At 40.7% G+C, this 21,934-nt stretch overlaps 1 protein-coding gene and 1 pseudogene across 8 annotated transcripts in view; both read left to right on the forward strand.

Annotated features, from left to right (window-relative positions):
• TSG101 (tumor susceptibility 101) overlaps window positions 1-21,934 on the forward strand; it is a 51,497-nt gene that overhangs the window by 28,596 nt on the left and 967 nt on the right. For all 8 annotated transcript variants that reach the window (XM_065528408.1, XM_065528407.1, XM_074014080.1 and 5 more), the window contains 2 exons: window positions 19,161-19,363; window positions 21,332-21,571. In XM_065528408.1, coding sequence (XP_065384480.1) covers window positions 19,161-19,363; window positions 21,332-21,571 — 443 coding nt within the window. The remainder of the gene's footprint in view (window positions 1-19,160; window positions 19,364-21,331; window positions 21,572-21,934) is intronic.
• On the forward strand, window positions 6,261-7,188 carry LOC141408469 (14-3-3 protein beta/alpha-like; annotated as a pseudogene).

Consider the following 21,934-nt stretch of genomic DNA (forward strand, 5'->3'; position numbering starts at 1 on the left):
TTTGAGGTTACATCCAATGGATAGTTACTATCCTCATCTTGTCCTATCAGCAGCATTTCACACAGTTGGTTATTTCCTCCTTGATGCATTTTCCTCTCATTTTCCAGAACACCATGCTCACTTGATTTTCTTCCTCTCTCATAGGTACTCATACTTAGTCTCCTCTGCAAGTTCTTCCATTTTTCTTAACATTGGTGTGACCCCGGGTTAGTCCTTGGCACTGTGTAGTCTCACTCTCCTGATAATTTCCACCAGTCTCATAGCTTTAAATACCATCTCTGTGCCCCCAGTTCTCAAATTTATGTCTCTAACCTATACCTCTCTCTTGAACTCCAGATTCCTATATCCAACTGCCTTTTCAGTATCTCCCCTTGGATTCTTAATAGTCATCTCAAACTCAACACAACCAAAACCGAATTCTCAATCTTTCTAACACCTGCCCCATCTCTGTCTCCATTGTTACCTACTCTGTACTCTTCGGAGTCATCCTTGACTCCTCATCAGGAAATCCTCTTGTCCTCAAAATATATCTAGAATCTGATCATATCCAGTGCTGATCCGGGTTACCTTTATGTCTCATCTAATTTAATTCAAAAGCCTTCCACAAGATTTCTCTGCTTCTCTCCTTGTCCCCCTACATCTCTCTTTTTTGCACAGCAGCTAGAGTGATCCTAATAAAATATAAATAAATTGTATTACTCCTCTGCTCAAAACCTTCAGGCGACTTCCTGTTTCACTCAGAGTTCAGTCCAAAGTTCTTGGGCCCAGAAGGCCGTACATGATCCTGCCTTCTTCCCCATTACTTTTCTGACCTCATCTCCTACTGGTCTCCTGTCTTAGGATTTGCCCGCGGCCTATTTCCTGTGCATGGATCAGCCAGGCCTATCCTTACCAATTTGCTGCCACCACCACCAATCACCCCTCCAACCCCCTACCCACACATTCAACATCCAGAAGAGGGCTTGGCATATAGAAGTTCACCATTAAAGAGATTTGCTGAGTTCCTGAATGAATACAGAATCTTGTGAAGTTTATTTTTCTGTTATATTTTCTGATAATTTGTAACCATCCTGAGGTCTGATGTAGATGTCGTCCCCTACCCCAAAAAGCATTATTTCCACTGTTTTTTTCATTGATACACACTATTCAGGTTCCAGTTGTGTGGTTTTGATTTATTAAAATGTATTTGTCATTAATGTAACTGCAATATAATAAAATGTTTGGCGTTAGAAACCTAAATGATAAAAGGTCTTTAATCCATAAGCAAAGCACACTAAATCTGGTGAAGCTCTCTGTTTTGGTTCGGGCATTATCAATAAAATAGGAATAGTGCTATTTGTCACCCTGTTTCTCGTTGAGATAATAGTATAATCCTTTTGATTTGTAGAGAACCATAGTTTACAAATATCTTTTTATGTTAACTTGTTTCAGTACATTAGATATGAAGCATTTTTTGTAGCTTAGATTATTTCCATATATCCAAAGAATAGGAAATGTGTGGAAAATGGTATATGTGGAATCAGATCTCATGTTTATGATTTTTGAACAGGTAATCAAATCAACTAATATTTTGCTGTGCATTTTCAAAAGTACTGTCTTAGGCATATAGGCTAGAGACAAATTATGATAATCTAAGATATCCTTTAATATATATTATTTTTCTACCCTTTGATCTTTGCCTACTTGATTTTTTTCATGTTTCAGTAGTTGTTGAACTTTTAGTAGTCTGTTGAACTTTAGACTTACATTAAAGGAAAGCAGAAACATAAAAGTATCATTTAGATATTAGAATCCGCAGTCACGTTTTCTGTTTATCAATGGTCAGAATTTGGGCTGTTACTCTGTTACCGAGGCCATGAGAAAGAATGAATATGATTATTTATCCTTATTTTTTGTTTGTTTGTTTGTTTTTGTTTTTTTTTGTTACTGTTTTTGAGACAGGGTCTTGCTCTGTTGCCAAGGCTGGAGTGCGGTGGTGCGATCTTGGCTCACTGCAACCTCCACCACTCAGGTTCAAGCAGTTCTCCTGCCTCAGCCTCCTGAGAAGCTGGGATTACAGGAGCATACCACCACACCTGGCTAATTTTTATATTTTTAGTAGAGACAGGGTTTTACCATGTTGGCTAGGCTGATCTCCAACTCCAACTCCTGACCTCACCGCCTGCCTCAGCCCCCAAAGTGCTAGTATTATAGGCCTGAGCCACCACACCCGGCCTGTCCTTGTTTTTTGATTCAGGATCTTGCTCTGTTGCTCAGGCTGGAGTGCAGTAGTGCTGTCTGCCCACTGCAACCTCCATCTCCTGGGCTCAAGTGATCCTCCCACCTCAGCCTCTTGTGTAGCTACGACTGTAGACACACACCACCATGCCTGACTAATTTTTGTATTGCCCAGGCTGGCCTTGAACTCCTGGATTCAAGTGATGCACCCACGTTGGCCTCCCGGATTACAGATGTGAGCTACTGCACCAGGCTCCCTTGTTCTTTTTGAAACTTAGCAGTTTCACTCTGTAGATTTCATTCTGTTTTATTTTATTTTAGAGACAGAGCTTCGCTCTGCCACCCAGGCTGGAGTGCAGTGGCGTGATCTTGGCTCACTGCAATCTCTGCCTCTTGGGTTCAAGCGATTCTCCTGCCTCAGCCTCCTGAGTAGCTGACACTACAGGCGTGCACCACCGCACCCACTAATTTTTGCATTTTTAGTAGAGACGGGGTTTCACCATGTTAGCCAGGCTGGTCAAACTCCTAACCTCAGGTGATCCATCTGCCTCGGCCTCCCAAAGTGCTGGGATTACAGGCATGAGCCACCTCGCCCGGCCTAGATTTTAATTTTATGGTGTAATCTGAATTAAGAAAGATTTAAAATTTACCAGATGTTCAAGAATGTCAGTATATAGTACGGTACCCAGAAAAGAATGGTGTTCCACTTAGTGATACTTCCACATGTTACGAATTTATGTGTGAGGAATGTCAGTGGACTAATTGGCCTCTTTATGAAGTCCCTTGGAGGGTGTACTCTCAACTATACTTTGCTTGTGCCAGAATCTCCAGGTTTGTTTGATCTGTGTAGAGTCCTTTTACCAGAGTGCTATAGATATCTTCAACCTCAGTTTACATAGTGTTTTGAAAACTCTAGGGGAATGAGGACGTGGTAGTCGGTGAATAATGAAGGAACAAACCGATTCATGTAGCAAAAATAATAATAATAATAAAATAACTGGTAGTATGCATTGAAACTTAACACAAAGATTCTTTTTCCTGTTACTATAGACACAAAACATAAATTGACTATACCTATCTTAATCAGTTTCACATACAAGATCCCTGAAAAATAGTGGGTATTGATGGGCACCAGGTGAGCCACCACAAAGTTTCTCTACCACAACCACCACCCCTGCCCCGGCAAAAAAAGAGGAAGTTTAAAAGGCTTTGGCACTTCTTTACTCCAGTCTCAGCAGAGTGTGAAAGTTCTCTTTCGAAGGCTGACTTATTTTAAAAAGCTATATAGATGATTGTACTTGATTTATAGCTCTGAATCCTAGGCTTTAGGCCCTTAACATATACACAGTTTGACTTTTTACTAGTTGCAGTTTAATAATAGTAAAATTGAAGAATAGGTGTTTATTCCCAGTTAAAGCCAATACCTACCACAGAATTTTTCTTGGTAAAACTTCATAAATACTGTATATTTCAACCTCTGAGTTTTAAAAATGTCATTTTAAGATTTTGTTTCTAAAAATCAAATAAACAAGGATCAGAAACAGTAAGTTTGGAAGGCTGCTATTAACAGAGATTCAGGGATCTTTGTTTTACCTTTGTTAAAGTGTTGTTTAAAAATGTGGGAGTGGAAAACCCTGAAAATGCCGCAGCTGAATGATTTGTTTCTGTAGTTTCCACTCTTTAGTCCATACTGTATATTTAGATAAAGAAAGGAAAAGGTAAAGAAAAATAAGAGAGCTTACTTGTTAATATTTCTTTGAGGATAGAAGCTAGTAAACATGACAAGTTTTTCTTGACTGTCTTATCCAATGCTGTTCTTCTCTCTGGCCATCTTAGATTAAGTGTTTGGCCTACAGAGGCTATACTTTTGGCCGGGCGCGGTGGCTCACGCCTGTAATCCCAGCACTTTGGGAGGCTGAGGCAGGTGGATCACGAGGTCAGGAGATTGAGACCATCCTAGCTAACATGGTGAAACCCCATCTCTACTAAAAATACAAAAAAATTAGCCGGTCGTGGTGGTGGGCGCCTATAGTCCCAGCTACCCAGGAGGCTGAGGCAGGAGAATGGTGTGAACCCAGGAGGCCAAAATCTCTTCTTCTTCTTGTTATAGCAGGTATAGAGAATATTCAAATTTCTCCTAAGATGTTTGAGAAAAAAGTTTTGTTTGGTAAGTGTTCACAAAGTAGATGAGAATCTTCCACCAAATCTTTTTTCTTATTTGTTTGCATAAACAGTATCTTAAAGTGGCGTGGTTCATCGAATTTTGAACTTTGATGAGTTTTTCTTTTACTTCTTTGAAAAACTGGGTTTTTCTTTTTCGACTTTTTAATTTCGGATCTTAGTTATAATTCCTTTTTTTTGTTTTACAAAGTAGTTTGATTTTTAAAAGTTTAGATATACTTCACAGTGAAGTCTGTGTGTGATGGAGATAAGACTAGGTCTAATCTTGGTGTTTGTAGCTTCCTCAGGTGAACTGTGACCTTTATAGGCTGAGCGACTGCTGCCTCAGCTTGGTTCCTATTTTGAGTGTTAATGGCTTTGGCTGGAGAGTCTTGGCAAGGACTTATTTGGTGATGTTATGGCAGCATTTGCCTGAACATATTCTATAAAGAGAAATACAATGTAAATTCCAGGATTTAAATGTGTGTTTTTAAAAATAGGGATTTAAAAGTTTAGCATCAGTATAATTTGACCCATTAGACCAGATATAATAGCTTTAACAAAGTATGTTGATGTGTTTATGTGTGAAAAATTCACTAACTATAAAAAGACCCTTAAGTTTTCATTAGTTCTAATAACTTCTGTGCCAATTAATGGAATACCACCACTGTTGCATATGATTGAATGCTTAATTATAGTCATATCATTTAGGTACCTAATCTATGGGAGAAGGATTTTCCCTCCTATCTCACAAGAACCATCATAAAATATATAGATTATAAGACAGGTTCTTTTAGAAAGGTTTTTAAAATTCCTTCTGCTAATGCATCCTTATACTATAAAATGGGGACTTAATGAGGTCTTCAATAGTCATCATTTCATGAATCACCCTTTGGATATGAAATTCTAAACCAAACTCTTGTAGAAATTGGCTTTTTCACTTTCTTTAAAGGACTTTTTAAGTACAGTAAAAGAAATTAGAGATTTTTATTTGGTCTAAATTCTGTCCAGATGACTGAACAACTAAGACTTTAATTCATATTAAGTCTGTGAAAGGGAGCTCACTCTCTGACATATTTTAATCTGTATATTCAGTGAGTGTGGAAAAATGTGTTGCCTTTTTACATAGCCTCATTTGAAGGAGACCGACTTACTTACTCTACAAATTGCCATGAAGAGCAAGTTCTTGATTAGGTAAGAAAATACCCTTTAGTTAAGTACCTGTAAAGTTTGGAAGTTCACAAAACCACCTTCACTTCTGACACTCATTGCAAGTTCAGGGTTTCCCAAGGCCACCCTAAGGTTCTATAATTATCTAGAAGGACTTTAAAAGCTCACTGAAAACTGTTATACTCACAGTTATGACTTATTATGGCAAAAGATGCAGATTAAAGTAGGCTAAGGAAAGACACTTGTGCAACCCAGAAAGTTCCGAGTGCAACGCTTCTAGTTGTCTTCTCCCAGTGGAGTCATAGGCAGTGCTGATTTTTCCCAGTAACAGTATGTATCATCATGCATGGAGTATTACCGACCAAGGTAGCTCACCTGAGCCTTGGGTCTAGAGTTTTTATCAGGTAGATAGACACCACTGACTGCCTGTGAGGTTACCCTTTAGTCTCCAGCTCCTCCAGAGGTTGAGCTGTTAACTATCACTGCATGGCCCAAAGAGCCCCCCATAAATCACATTGTTAGACTGTCTGGTGTAAATACAGGACGCTCTAATTCGTCAGGAAATTACAAGGGCTTAGAAATCACCTCCAGGAGCCAAGGGCAAAGGCATGGCCTCTCTTTGGGTAAAGTTAATTCTTGACTACACAGAACCAAGTTATAAGGCATTTTGCCTTATTTTGCTTGAACTTTAAAAATATCTGAATACAGGAGCTGCTGCCACCATCGCTGCAGCAATGGCAGGCACCGCCACCGCTGCCTGAGGAGTGGGCTTGGGAAGGAAGTGGTCATCTCTCTCGGAGCTTTTTCGGAAGCATCCTTGTCCCCTGCAGCCCTTCCACAGGAATGACAGTGGACAAAAGTGAGCTGGTACAGAAAGCCAACTCACTGAGCAGGCTGAGTGCCGTGATGATATGGCTGTAGCCATGAAGGCAGTCAGGGAACAGAGGCATGAATTCTCCAACGAAGAGAGAATTGCCTACAAGAATGTGGTAGGTGCCTGCTGCTCTTCCTGGCGTGTCACTCCAGCATTGAGCAGAAAACAGAGGAAAGAGAAGAAGCCGCAGGTGGGCAGAGAGTACCATGAGAAGATGGAAGCAGAACTGCAGGACATCTGCAATGACGTTCTGGAGCTGTTGGACAAATATCTTACTCCCAATTCTATACAACCAGAGAGAAAGGTGTTCTACTTGAAAATGAAAGGAGATTATTTTAGGTATCTTTCTGAAGTGGCATCTGGAGACAATAAACAAACCACTATGTTGAACTTCTAGCAGGCTTATCAGGAACCATTTGAAATTAGTAAGAAAGAAGAAATACAGCCTACACATCCAATTTGACTTGGTCTGGCACTTAATTTCTCAGTCTTTTACTATGAGATTCTAAACTCTACTGAAAAGGCCTGCAGCCTGGCAAAAACAGCATTTGATGAAGCAATTGCTGAATTGGATACACTGAATGAAGAGTCTTAAAAAGACAGCACTCTGATCATGCAGTTACTTAGGGACAGTCTCACTCTGTAGACATCAGAAAACCAGGGAGATGAAGGAGATGCTGGGGAGGGAGATAACTAATGTCTCTTGTGCTTTATGATCTGTTCAGCGTCACTCTGTACCCTCCATAGATATCCCTTGTGTGATAAAACATAAAGAATCGTACGTTGACTTGCGATTTTTCACTGCCTCAGCCTTGCAAAAATGGTTCATGGGATAAACAGCTGGTATTTGTATTCTAAAACTCAGATTGGTCACATAAATGCCACGGCATTCTGAAGTTTTTATTTTGATTAACATTGACAGGATTAAGTGTGTTTAATTTTTTAAAAATTCAATACTTGTGATTATGGGGTTTTGTAATTTAGCAAAACTCTTACTTGTAGAAAAAATAGACCTGAATGGTCTTTGTTCCAAGATGGCCGAATAGGAATAGCTCCAGTCTACAGATCCCAGCATGAGTGAGGCAGAAGACAGGTGATTTCTGCATTTCCAACTGAGCTTTGAAAAGAGTAGTGGTTCTCCTGGCATGGAGTTTGAGATGGGAGAACAGACAGACTGCCTCCTCAAGTGGGTCCCTGACCCCTGAGTAGCCCAACTGGGAGGCACCTCCCAGTAGGGGCTGACTGACACCTCATACAGCCAGGTGCCCCTCTGAGACAAAGCTTCCAGAGGAACGATCAGGCAGCACCATTTGCCGTTCTGCAATATTCACGGTTCTGCAGCCTCCACTGGTGATACCTGGGAAAACAGGCTCTGGAGTGGACCTCCAGCAAGCTCCAACAGACCTGCAGCTGAGGGTCCTGACTGTTAGAAGTAAAACTAACAAACAGAAAGGACATCCACACCAAAACCCCATCTGTACATCACCATCATCAAAGACCAAAGGTAGATAAAACCACAAAGATGGGGAGAAACCAGAGCAGAGCAGAAAAGCTGAAAATTCTAAACATCGAGCACCTCTTCTTCTCCAAGGGAATGCAGCTCCTCGCTAGCAATGGAACAAAGCTGGAAGGAGAATGACTTTGATGAGTTGAGAGAAGGCTTCAGAAGATCAGTAATGACAGACTTCTCCAAGCTAAAGGAGGATGTTCGAACCCATTACAAAGAAGCTAAAAACCTTGAAAAATGATTAGACGAATGGCTAACTAGAATAAACAGCATAGAGAAGACCTTAAATGACCTGATGGAGCTGAAAACCATGACACGAGAACTACGTGATGCATGTACAAGCTTCGGTAACCGATTCGATCAACTGGAAGAAAGGGTATCAGTGATTGAAGATCACATGAATGAAATGAAACGAGAAGAGAAGTTTAGAGGAAAAAAGAGTAAAAAGAAACAAAGCCTCCAAGAAATATGGGACTATGTGAAAAGACCAAATCTACGTCTGATTGGTGTACCTGAACGTGACGGGGAGAATGGAACCAAGTTGGAAAACACTCTGCAGGATATTATCCAGGAGAAGTTCCCCAACCTAGCAAGGCAGGCCAACATTCAAATTCAGGAAATACAGAGAATGCCACAAAGATACTCCTTGAGAAGAGCAACCCCAAGACACAAAATTGTCAGATTCACCAAGGTTGAAATGAAGGAAAAAATGTTAAGGGCAGCCAGAGGGAAAGGTCAGATTACCCACAAAGGGAAGTCCATCAGACTAACAGTGGATTTCTCGGCAGAAACTCTACAAGCCAAAAGAGAGTGGGGGCCAATATTCAACATCCTTAAAGGAAAGACTTCAACCCAGAATTTTATATCCAGCCAAACTAAGCTTCATAAATGAAGGAGAAATAAAATCCTTTACAGACAAGCAAATGAGAGATTTTGTCACCACCAGGACTGGCTTACAAGAGCTCCTGAAGGAAGCACTAAACATGGAAAGATCAGAGCAGAACTGAAGGAGATAGAGACACGAAAAACCCTTCAAAAAAATCAGTTAATCCAGGAGCTGGTTTTTTGAAAAGATCAACAAAATTGATAGACTGCTAGCAAGACTAATGAAGAAAAGAGAGAAGAATCAAATTGACACAATAAAAAATGATAAAGGGGATATCATCACCGATCCCACAGAGGTACAAACTACCATCAGAGAATACTATAAACACCTCTACGCAAATAAACTAGAAAATCTAGAAGAAATGGATAAATTCCTAGACACATACACCCTCCCAAGACTAAACCAGGAAGAAGTTGAATCCCTGAATAGACCAATAACAGGCTCTGAAATTGAGACAATAATTACGAGCCTACCAACCAAAAAAAGTCTAGGACCAGACGGATTCACAGCCAAATTCTACCAGAGATACAAAGAGGAGCTGGTACCACTCCTTCTGAAACTATTCCGATAATAGAAAAAGAGGGAATCCTCCCTAACTCATTTTATGCGGCCAGCATCATCCTGATACCAAAGCCTGGCAGAGACACAACAAAAAAAAAGAGAATTTTAGACCAGTATCCCTGATGAACATCGATGCAGAAATCCTCAATAAAATGCTGGCAAACCGAATCCAGCAGCACATCAAAAAGCTTATCCACCATGATCAAGTGGGCTTCATCCCTGGGATGCAAAGCTGGTTCAACATATGCAAATCAGTAAACGTAATCCATCATATAAACAGAACCAAAGACAAAAACCACATAATTATCTCAATAGATGCAGAAAAGGCCTTTGACAAAATTTAACAGCCCTTCATGCTAAAAACTGTCAATAAATTAGGTATTGATGGGACATATCTCAAAATAGTAAGAGTTACTTATGACAGACCCACAGCCAATATCATACTAAATGGGCAAAAACTGGAAGCATTCCCTTTGAAAACTGGCACAAGACAAGGATACCCTATCTCACCACTCCTATTCAACATATAGTGTTAGAAGTTCTGGCTAGGGCAGTCAGGCAGGAGAAAGAAATAAAGGGTATGCAGTTAGGAAAAGAGGAAGTCAAATTGTCCCTGTTTGCAGATGACGAGATTGTATATTTAGAAAACCCCATCGTCTCAGCCCCAAATCTCCTTAAGCTGATAAGAAACTTCAGCAAAGTCTCAGGATACAAAATCAATGTGCAAAAGTCACAAGCATTCCTATACATCAATAACAGACAAACAGAGAGCCAAATCATGAGTGAACTCCCATTCACAATTGCTTCACAGAGAATATAATACGTAGGAACACAACTTTCAAGGGATGTGAAGGACCTCTTCAAGGAGAATTACAAACCACTGCTCAATGAAATAAAAGAGGACGCAAACAAAGGGAAGAACATTCCATGCTCATGGATAGGAAGAATCAATATCGTGAAAATGGCCATACTGCCCAAGGTAATTTATAGATTCAGTGCCATCCCCATCAAGCTACCAATGACTTTCTTCGCAGAATTGGAAAAAACTAAAGTTCATATGGAACCAAAAAAGAGTCCACATTGCCAAGACAATCCTAAGCCAAAAGAACAAAACTGGAGGCATCACGCTACCTGACTTCAAACTATACTACAAGGCTACAGTAACCAAAACAGCATGGTACTGGTACCAAAACAGAGATATAGACCAATGGAACAGAACAGAGCCCTCAGAAATAATACCACACATCTACAACCATCTGATCTTTGACAAACCTGACAAAAACAAGAAATGGGGGAAGGATTCCCTATTTAATAAATGGTGCTGGGAAAACTGGCTAGCCATAAGTAGAAAGCTGAAATTGGATCCCTTCCTTACACCTTATACAAAAATTAATTCAAGATGGATTAAAGACTTAAATGTCAAACCTAAAACCATAAAAACCCTAGAAGAAAACCTAGGCAATACCATTCAGGACATAGGCATAGGCAAGGACTTCATGACTAAAACACCAAAAGTAATGGCAACAAAAGCCAAAATTGACAAATGGGATCTAATTAAAGAGCTTCTGCACAGCAAAAGAAACTACCATCAGAGTGAACAGGCAGCCTACAGAATGGGAGAAAATTTTTGCAATCTACCCATCTGACAAAGGGCTAATATCTAGAATCTACAAAGAACTTAAACAAATTTACAAGAAAAAAATCAAACAACCCCATCAAAAAGTGGGCGAAGGATAACAGACACTTCTCAAAAGAAGACATTTATGCAGACAACAGACACATGAAAAAATGCTTATCATCTCTGGCCATCAGAGAAATGCAAATCAAAACCACAATGATATACCATCTCACGCCAGTTAGAATGGCGATCATTAAAAAGTCAGGAAACAACAGGTGCTGGAGAGGATGTGGAGAAATAGGAACACTTTTACGCTGTTGGTGGGACTGTAAACTAGTTCAACCATTGTGGAAGACAGTGTGGCGATTCCTAAAGGATCTAGAACTAGAAATACCATTTGACCCAGCAATCCCATTACTGGGGATATACCCGAAGGATTATAAATCATGCTGCTATAAAGACACATGCACACGTATGTTTATTGCAGCACTATTCACAATAGCACAGACTTGGAACCAACTCAAATGTCCATCAATGATAGACTGAATTAAGAAAATGTGGCACGTATACACAATGGAATACTATGCAGCCATAAAAAAGGATGAGTTCATGTCCTTTGTAGGGACATGGATGAAGCTGGAAACCATCATTCTCAGCAAACTGTCACAAGGACAGAAAACCAAACACCGCATGTTCTCACTCATAGGTGGGAATTGAACGATGAGAACACTTGGACACAGGATGGGCAACATCACACACCGGGGCCTGTTTTGGGGTGAGGGGAAGTGGGAAGGATAGCATTAGGAGATATATCTAATGTAAATGATGAGTTAGTGGATGCAGCACACCAACATGGCACATTTATACATATGTAACAAACCTGCACGTTGTGCACATGTACCCTAGAACTTAAAAGTATAATAATAATTTTTTAAAAAAGGAAATTAAGAGAAAGAAAAAGTTTAATTCTTAATGAGAGAGAAACTAGACATCATTGAGAGGACAGTCAAAATCAAAAGCTGTTTTTTAAGAGAAACAGAAAAACACCTAATAAAATTGAGTTGCTTTTAGTAAAATTGCTCAAGACAAAATGAAATCATGAATAAATAATGAAAGAGAATATTAGACTTTTTAATCCTCCAAATGCAAGTCTTATTTAATATTTGTAAAAAAAAAAAATTGACCTGAATTATGTGTAACTTTTTGGAAAGTTTAATCTGATATCAGAATCATTAAAATACAATTCCATTGTAAAGTTGTACAGAAGGTTATAGAGATTATATTGTGATGCTAGAACTTGGAGTGAGACTACATCATTTGGCATTTGAGTTTAATGGTCATTCACAGTAATGCTGCCTGTTGTTTGGAGCTTAAAGACACTTGACCTGTTTGGGCTGTTGCCACTCAAAAGTTCATGACCACAGATGTCCACAGTGTCTTCCTCTGAAGAAACTCGAATCCTGAAATTTAAATTCTTTGTGGCAGATTAACTGGCTTATGACACCTTAAAAAGTTCAAGTGCTCATATAACAACCTGACTAAATCCCCTTTCCTACTGCAATATGTTCACTATGTTACCAGTTTGCAACTTGTGCTTCAATAATGGAATCTATTTTCGTTAACACTAGCTAAAGAAAAAAGCCGTGTGTTTTATGAATGACCTTACCTGCTTCCTGGATAATATCTTTAAGAATAACCTTCTGAGTCAGGCATGGTGGTGCATGCATATAGTCCTAACTACTTGGGAGGCTGAGGCAGGAGGATCGCCTGAGCGTAGGAGTTTAAGGCTGCAGTGCCTTTTGGCTGCACCTGTGAATAACTGCACTGCAGCCTGGGCAACATAGGGAGACCTCATCTCCAAAAAAAAAAGAAGAATGATGTTCCGTAGAGATTACCTTTCACTTGAGGAGTACTCAGTTTTCAGGTTCTTCGTGGCATGCGACTTTTAAATTTTTAAATCTAAACATTCTTTTTTTTTTTTTTTTGAGCTGGAGTCTTGCTCTTTTGTCAGGCTGGAGTGCAGTGGCGTGATCTTGGCTCGCTGCAGCCTCCGCCTCCCAGGTTCCAGCGATTCTCCTGCCTCAGCCTCCCAAGTAGCTGGGACTATAGGTACGCGCCACCATCCCCAGCTAATTTTTGTATTTTTAGTAGAGATGGGGTTTCACCATGTTGGCCAGGATGGTCTCGATCTCTTGACCGCATGATCCACCCTCCTCGGCCTCCCATAGTGCTGGGATTACAGGCATGAGCCACCGTACTCGGCCCCCCACTATCCTTTTTGACTGTTGACTTTGGTTTTATCTTCCTTCCTAAATTTCTGTCCCTCTGCTTCCTTACTTTTTTTGCTTTTTGAATTCTATCTTTATCTTTTTTTTCACTTTTTAATGCTGTATATGGGCAGGGGAGAGAGACATTAGTGAGCACCTTGGTGAGCAAGCCTGGCTTTAAAGACTTGAGAAGAGCCTCTGGCACCAGAGCTCTGTCTTCCTCCAGTTCTCAACACGGTGTTGCTCTTCAGTCTTACCAGGATCTGAATCAAGAAAGTATTTTTAAATATCCCTGACTTCTCCCTGTATTGAGGCTGGCCCTGATCATGCTTTTTAGTGCCCCTCACCAAGTCTTCCAGTTGCACTCATCCAGCTCAGCTCTCAGATATGTTTTAATGAGACCCTGTATTCAGGGAAGTTGCATGGACACTGCAGTGAAGAGAATTGATAATAGGCCTATCAGTCTCACAATATCACCCCTCTACCTTTAACATTCCACTTAGCTGTAGAGTCCATCTGTTTGTCCATCTGCTGAAATGAGAAAAGAAAAACTCATGTACTGATTTAAAACAAACCAAAGAAAGAAAAAACAAAAATCCCACCTTTCTAGCTGAACAAAAATGTGCAGTTAATAGTTGGCCCTTGAAAATAAAGTAGTGCATGTGGAACTGAGCCTGTTTGTATATCTGGTAGCTCTTTTCTTGCTCTGTTTTTCCTTAACCAGTTTTCCGCCTAACATTTTCTTCTGTGATGATTATATTGCCTAGCAAGCACACCCGTGGTTGTGAAAATAGTATAGCAAAAAAGAAAAATCCCCAGTTATTGATGTACTAGGTTTGTGTATGTCTTTTAAACAGTTCTAGTTTCACCTTACACAGAATAATCAGGAAAAGTGTAAAAATTCAAAGTGAAATAAAAATTTTATCAGTTGAAAACAAAAAATACCTGAACACAAAAGAAAAAAAAAATTAAGATCTGCCAAAAGCTTCCTGCCTGATACTATAATATTGAAGATGAGATGGGCAACATGTAGCAATGGAAAAGGAGGATGTATGCTCACTGAAGCATGAGCTGGGCCATCACTCCTGTTACAAACCAGGTATTATAGCAGATTCCTATACTTTGAGGTTTTTTGTTTCTTTCGTTTTTGTTTTTTTGCAATAGCAAATAGGTGGGATGCCAGGCACAGTGGCTCATGCCTGTAATCCCAGCACTCCAGGAGGCTGAGGCAGGAGGATAGCTTGAGCCTGGAATTTGAGACCAGCCTGAGCAACATTGAGAGACTACCTCTCTACTAGAAAAAGCATTTTAATGGTTACAGCAAAGATCTCATGTTTATTCTTCCTTGTGTTAAGGTGTTTTAGTAGTTTTCTCAAACTGTATTGCAGTTTACATTTTTTCTCATCCTTCGAATTTGTTGTGAGAGACCAAAATTATAAATCAGTTTTCCCCTCCCTGGCAAAAATGGAAACCAAAGCAAGTCCAAGAGATTGAATTATGGGAATTATGGTAGTATTCTATGCTAAAGAATTTGGATGTTCCCTTGGGGACAGAAATATTTAAAGAATTTAACTGCCGAAGGGGCTTAGCACTGAATTATGGTGGCTGGTTGGGCAAAATTGTTTGAATAAAGTGAAGCAGTGATAGTGTTGATGATGCAAGATTTTCTTCTCAGTCTGCAAGCCAGGGACCTCTGACCAGCGACACCCTGCCTGGGCCTCCCTCAACCATGCTTCCTGCTGCAGGAGACAGCCCTCCCACTCGGCCCACTTGGGCCGAGTCTGGCTTACCCACTGGTTCCCAAGTTCTTGTCCTGTGCCCAGAAAGAATGAGGATGCACTGACAATCAAAGCGTGAGCAAGACAGGGAGTTTTATTGAGTGATGAAATAGCTTTCAGTGGAAAGGAGACACGGGGGTGGTTCCCCTACCCAAAGGTGGGAAAGTTCCCAGAGTCCTGGGGCTTCTTAGGGGCTCTTAGGAAATCAGGGTAGGCCATAGGTAGTATTGGAAAAGGTAACATTTGATTGGTTAAAAGGCATTATTTAGAAGGAATCAATGGGAAAGGGTGAGCAAACAGGAATAGAAGTTCTCACTCTATGTCAGGGGTTTCATCCAGAACCTACAGTCCAATCTTTCAGCCTTTCGGCTGTTTTTGGCTTGAAGGTGGTGTTTCACCGGGGACCCACCCCATCTGCCCAGGCATTTGGCTGCCTCCTGTCACTGTTACTGAAATCCATAATTTTATTTATTTTTTATATTTTATTTTGAGATGGTGTCTTGCTTTGTCGCCCAGGCTGGAGTACAATGGCGCAATCTCAGCTCACTTCTACTTCCGCCTCCTGGGTTCAAGTGATTCTCCTGCCTCAGCCTCCTGAGTAGCTGGGATTATAGGCGTGTGCCACGCCCAGCTAATTTTTGTATTTTTAGTAGAAACATGGTTTCACCATGTTGGTCAGGCTGGTCTCGAACTGTGATCCGCCTGCTTCGGCTTCCCAAAGTGCTGGGATTACAGGCTTGAGCCACTGCACCTGGCCTTGGAAATCCATAATTTTAAATATTTTACTCTAGTAATGACTTTTCAGCACTCTTTCCAACCACATGCCTTCAAAGCAGTAGAGTTTTAGCAGTTCACTTTTCTGATTTTCAGGTAGTAGAGATACTGATGAGTTCTTTCATTTGGTTTAATACCACCTTACTATTTATTTTTGAGCACTTGTATATTTATAAACAATTTTAATAATTACCTTCTTCTACATTCCAGCAGAAGGCAAGAGAAGGAAAGTTTCCAAAAAAGCACATCCTAAGGACTTCTAACCATCTGAGCCTTTTCTGTAGGACTCCTAGAAGATAACCAATTCTGTTGATTTCAGGAAATCATTCAGCAACAGTTTGCCACCCTTAACATTTAGGATTTAGGCTGCATAATAAGGATTATAGAGTCCTTTCCTTCAGAAAATAGGTTTTTAAACTAATAAGTGTAGTGATAACTGTTAAGAGAGAGCAGATTCTAGTTGTTGTGCTGATATTTTGGGAATTATTGTTAATGGAGGAAAGATCATTGGCAAAGATTAGCTTTCACCATAATTTAATGGTAGAGAGAAGATGGGATCTGATATTTGAGAGCATTAAACTTTTTTGTTAGTTTAGAATGGCTTAGACAGAGTTTGTTGACAGAGTTTGTTGATGGTTTTGGTAAAAAGCAGGATCATCTAACAGGTAATTAGAAGACCCAGGTAATTCACAAGGCTTTCAGGAAGTTTGCTTTTCATAGGTTGTGTTTAGCTTAATTTAAATGTAGCTGATGTGGATCTTAAGTTTAAGAATAAGATGGGGATAAGGCCACGCTCAGTGGCTCATGCCTATAATCCCAGCACTTTGGGAGGATGAAGCAGGCAGATCACTTGAGGTCAGGAGTTTGAGACCAGCCTGGCCAACATGGCGAAACCCCATCTCTACCAAAAATAGAAAAATTAGCTAGGTGTGGTGGTGCATGCCTATATTGCAGCTACTTGGGAGGCTGAGGCAGGAGAATCACTTGAACCTGGGAGGCAGAGGTTGCAGTGAGCCCAAATTGTGCCACTGTACTCCAGCCTGGGCAACAGAGCAAGACTCCGTCTCAAAAAAAAAAAAAAAAAGAAAAAGAAAAGAGATTGGAATGGTAGTGACAAGGCCAGCAAGTAGAAGTTTACAGTAGCAACAAAACATCTAGTTGAAAAACAAGATCACAGATGAATTTCAGCAGTGTTTCCTAACTTTTTTTTTTTTTTTCATTGTCACCCTCCTAGGAAGACTTTTTAGACTTTTTTCCCCTAACAATTCCCACCCCCGACAAATGTTGATTATACTGTGTATCTGTTTAGGTACTGTATGGATATCTCTGCTTTATACATAAGAACAAGACTTTTTTTTTCCACCTCAAACCAATTTTTGCCCAGTTGTTGGGGGATATCACTTCTATTGAGAATGTGCATGAATTAGAGAGTGATGTTGGCTAAGACTGGAGTTGACCTCAGAGGATGTAAACACACTAGAGAGAATAGGGCTTCAAAGATGACCCACGGTTTGGGGCTGGTAAGAGAAGTGAATAAATGGGCCTTAACTTAGCTAAGAGCCTTAACCAGAGAATAAGAACAAAAGCATAATCGTAAAAGCAGTTGTTGGACTTAGACTCATTGGAATTAGAGAAGTAGGTACAAGCTTAAAAGCATCTGGTCCTTCGGAAGGATCTGGAAGAAAGCAAGCTGTCTTGCTGAGAAAGGGAAGTTTATACTTGTGAACAGTGAGGAATCAGGCATGTAAATAAAGGGGTTAGGATTCTTGTTCCAAAAGAAGTGGGAGAAACGAGAGTCGGAGGCACCCATTAATGGTTTCAGTCTTCTTTGGAGATGTGTTGAAGGTTTTTGCCTTTGTGGGAAGATGCTAAAGAGAACTTCAGGAGTTAAGAAGGAATTAAGGCCAGGCTCAGTGGCTCAAACCTATGATCCCAGCACTTTGGGAGGCCAGGCAGGTGGATCATTTGAGGTCAGAAGTTTGAGACCAGCCTGGCCAACATGGTGAAACCCCATCTCTACTAAAAATACAAAAATTAGCCGGGCATTGTGATGTGTAATGTGTGCCTGAAATCCCAGCTACTCGGGAGGCTGAGGCAGGAGAGTTGCTTGAACCCAGGAGGTAGAGGTTGCAGTGAGCCGAGATCATGTCACTGTACTACAGCCTGGGTGACAGAGTGAGACACCATCTCAAAAAAAAGGCAATTAAGGTTAAATATACTTATGTCCTCACATAGTATTTTATAATCAAACATAATTAAGTCAAAATGCCATTTACACTTTTGCTGATTTAGGACAATAACTGAAGAACACTGATAGTCATAAAGAATACCCAACCTTTGGCCGGGCGCGGTGGCTCAAGCCTGTAATCCCAGCACTTTGGGAGGCCGAGACGGGCGGATCATGAGGTCAGGAGATCGAGACCATCCTGGCTAACACGGTGAAACCCTGTCTCTACTAAAAAATACAAAAAACTAGCCGGGCGAAGTGGCGGGTGCCTGTAGTCCCAGCTACTTGGGAGGCTGAGGCAGGAGAATGGCGTGTACCCGGGAGGCGGAGCTTGCAGTGAGCTGAGATCCGGCCACTGCACTCCAGCCTGGGCGACAGAGCATGACTCCGTCTCAAAAAAAAAAAAAAAAAAAAAGAATACCCAACCTTTATATTAAAAAGGAGACCTTTTTGAAGAAAATATCCAGGGGATGTTTATTTGATCTGAAATATGCATGGAAATTATATAATACACTGATTAGGAAGGGACATTTGGAAGAGAATAATCTGGGAATAAACACTTTATCAGCTGTTGAATTTTTGGATGTCATTCTTTTTTGTTTATCCATTCTGTCCTGTTGGTAAAGGGTGAAGGAGTGAAAGTCTTACAGAGGGGAGCCTTATTAAACTGTACATTCGTTTAGGGAAACTGCCCATTCTCAGTCCTCACTGGCTGCTACAATGGGCACCTGTCTCCTTCAGCTTAGCAATGAAGCCTGATATTGGACTTTGCCTGCATCAAATGTTTTTCCTTGGTGGAAATTATCGTGCCATTTGTTGGTGATTTAGGAATAATTGCAATTGGTAGGGATATAGCCTCTGTCTCATTGAGAAAATAGCTAATTGTTTGGGCTATGAATAGGGAAACTGGGTTTAACATGGATTAATAGTAATCTCTTTCAGGGCAAGTATTTCTGAATCAACTCAGATTTTTTACATTGTTTCTGATGAAACATAATTTTTTTCTTTCCTCACATTTTGAAAGTGTCGGTTCATATTGCCCTCTTTTCTGAAGGTTCCTGTGAGACGAATAGAAGGAACTTGGGAAGTAAGCAAGTGTTTTTTGCCTCTGTTTCCTGCAGGTCCCAGTAGGGATGGCACAATCAGCGAGGACACCATCCGAGCCTCTCTCATCTCAGCGGTCAGTGACAAACTGAGATGGCGGATGAAGGAGGAAATGGATCGTGCCCAGGCAGAGCTCAATGCCTTGAAACGAACAGAAGAAGACCTGAAAAAGGGTCACCAAAAACTGGAAGAGATGGTTACCCGTTTAGATCAAGAAGTAGTAAGTGACTCATTAAAGACTTAAAAGTTTTGGATTGAATTGTAGCCATGGCAAAGTGTTCTATATGTATCCTGGATGTTGTGGGCATAATAGGAGTTCAGAAAATTATAGGCATCTTTAGACATGTGAATGTAATTTTTTATAGCTTTGTTTACAGTGGAGCCTATGTCTGGTATTTGGTCTTTGATTGGGAGGGGAATAATATTTAGACCATTTTGTTTGCACCTTGTATCAGTCCATTTTCATGTTGCTGATAAAGACACATCCGAGACTGGGGAGAAAAAGAGGTTTAATTGGACTTACAGTTCCACATGGCTGGGGAGGCCTCAGAATCATGGTGGGAGGGAAAAGGCATTTCTTTTTTTTTTTTTTTTTTTTGAGAGAGTCTCACTCTTGCTCAGGCTGGAGTGAAGTGGTATGATCTTGGCTCACTGCAACCTCTACCCCCCAGGTTCAAGCGATTCTCCTGCCTCAGCCTCCTTATTTATTTAATCCCAGTAGCTGGGATTACAGGTGCCTGTCACCATGCCTGGCTAATTTTTGTATTTTTTAGTAGAGACGGGGTATCATCATGTTGGCCAGGCTCGTCGCGAACTCCTGATCTCAAGTGATCTGCCCACCTTGGCCTCCCAAAGTGTTGGGATTATAGGCATGAGCCACCACACCCAACCAAAAGGCACTTCTTACATGGTGGTGGCAAGAGGAAATGAGGAGGAAGCAAAAGTGGAAACCTCTGATAAACTCATCAGATCTTGTGAGATTTATTCACTATCATGAGAATAGCATAGGAAAGACCGGCTCCCATGATTCCATTACCGCCTCCGCCCCTTCACAGGTCCCTTTCTGTGAGATAAAATTCAAGTTGAGATTTAGGTGGGGACACAGCCAGACCATAACACACCTTTGCCCTAGGAAATGATGTTTTAACCCAACGGAGGACTGTTTGAGTGGTTGATGTTGCCAGTTACTAGGAAATAAGTTGAGAGCTCTAAGCCATGATAAAGATCTCTACATCCTAGGTGCAGACTTAAAAGGACAGTACTGTTTTATTGTTTCCAAAGGTTGTGTGAGCCATCTTTAAAAGTATGTTCGGGGAACTTTCACAAGAATCCAGAGATACTTGGTTGGCTAAAGAGCTACATATAAACATAGCATATGCAACCTTCAGCTCTTTAAGCTTTCTCATATTTATAACAGACAGCTGTGCCTTGGAGAGTCCATGTGTAAGTCAGCCCTGTGGCTTTGCTTAATGATGATAAAGTGGAGGCATCAGCATAATTGAAATGCCAATTTCATGCTCCATTTTCATCCCCATGAGGGAGAATTTATTCCAGTAAATGTGCCTTTTTGATGGAAGAGTCAAGAATTCTTAGAAGGTTGAGGGCGCTGTGGAAAGTGATTTGTATGTACCCATTAGCCTTACAAAGTGGTTCTAGATTATAAAATGAGCTTCGAAGTAGCCAATTTTTAGAATTCAGGAAAGTGACACCAATACAACTCAGAGCCTACAGCCATCACCTGCGTGTGATACTTTGTGATTAGAATACAGACATTTGGGCCTCTATGCATTGAATCCTCTTCATAGACGGGAAAGTTACTCTCCTATGGCAGATGCCTACTTGCTGAGAAGAAAAACCTCTTATGATTTTCTATGTAAAGGAACCTTCTGCTGGAAAGTATCTTGTCTGACGGCTTAGTTTGCAGGATCATTTGTCACTGACAAGTGACAAGCTTGTTACCGTCTCTGAAAGTGGTCAGCTCAGGATATCTCCATCATTACTGTATTTCACTCAGCATAGATCACATCTTTTCCTCTACCTTTGACCAGGGTGCTATCTGAAACATGATTCTCATCCATGAGTTATTTAAACATGGTTATTAGCCCACCTTTTTCTGTGAAGTGTTGTAGATGTCTGATAAGTGGATAATTATGTACAATTAATAATGCTTGGACTGTTCTGTTTTCAGGCCGAGGTTGATAAAAACATAGAACTTTTGAAAAAGAAGGATGAAGAACTCAGTTCTGCTCTGGAGAAAATGGAAAATCAGTCTGAAAACAATGATATCGATGAAGTTATCATTCCCACAGCTCCCTTATACAAACAGATCCTGAATTTGTATGCAGAAGAAAACGCTATTGAAGACACTATCTTTTACTTGGGAGAAGCCTTGAGAAGGGGAGTGATAGACCTGGATGTCTTCCTGAAGGTATGTCTTCATTTTACTTTCCAAGATTTTTTAACTTGGGCTGTAGAGACCCTGACCTTGCAAACCACAAACCAAGAGAGTTTCTCTGTAGTGTGAATTAAGATTCTTTATCTTCCCAAAAGACAGCAAATGAGATGTAGGGTTTTGTGCCATCTTTTTACCTACAGAGTACTGAGGATTGATCTGAGCAGGGGAAGAAAAGTGGGCTGGTGGCTGCAGTTCTCTATCCACCAGGCAGCATTAAGATGAGTGTAATTCTGTGCCTGGGTGGATCAGGAGGCACGATCAGATTTCCATTGGTTCTTTGAGGTCATACCACCTGAGATCACTGATTGTGCCACCTCCATTTTTTATCTGTTAATT

This window comes from Macaca fascicularis, chromosome 14 (genome assembly GCF_037993035.2).
Source record: "Macaca fascicularis isolate 582-1 chromosome 14, T2T-MFA8v1.1".
In the NCBI taxonomy this organism is placed as follows: domain Eukaryota; kingdom Metazoa; phylum Chordata; class Mammalia; order Primates; family Cercopithecidae; genus Macaca; species Macaca fascicularis.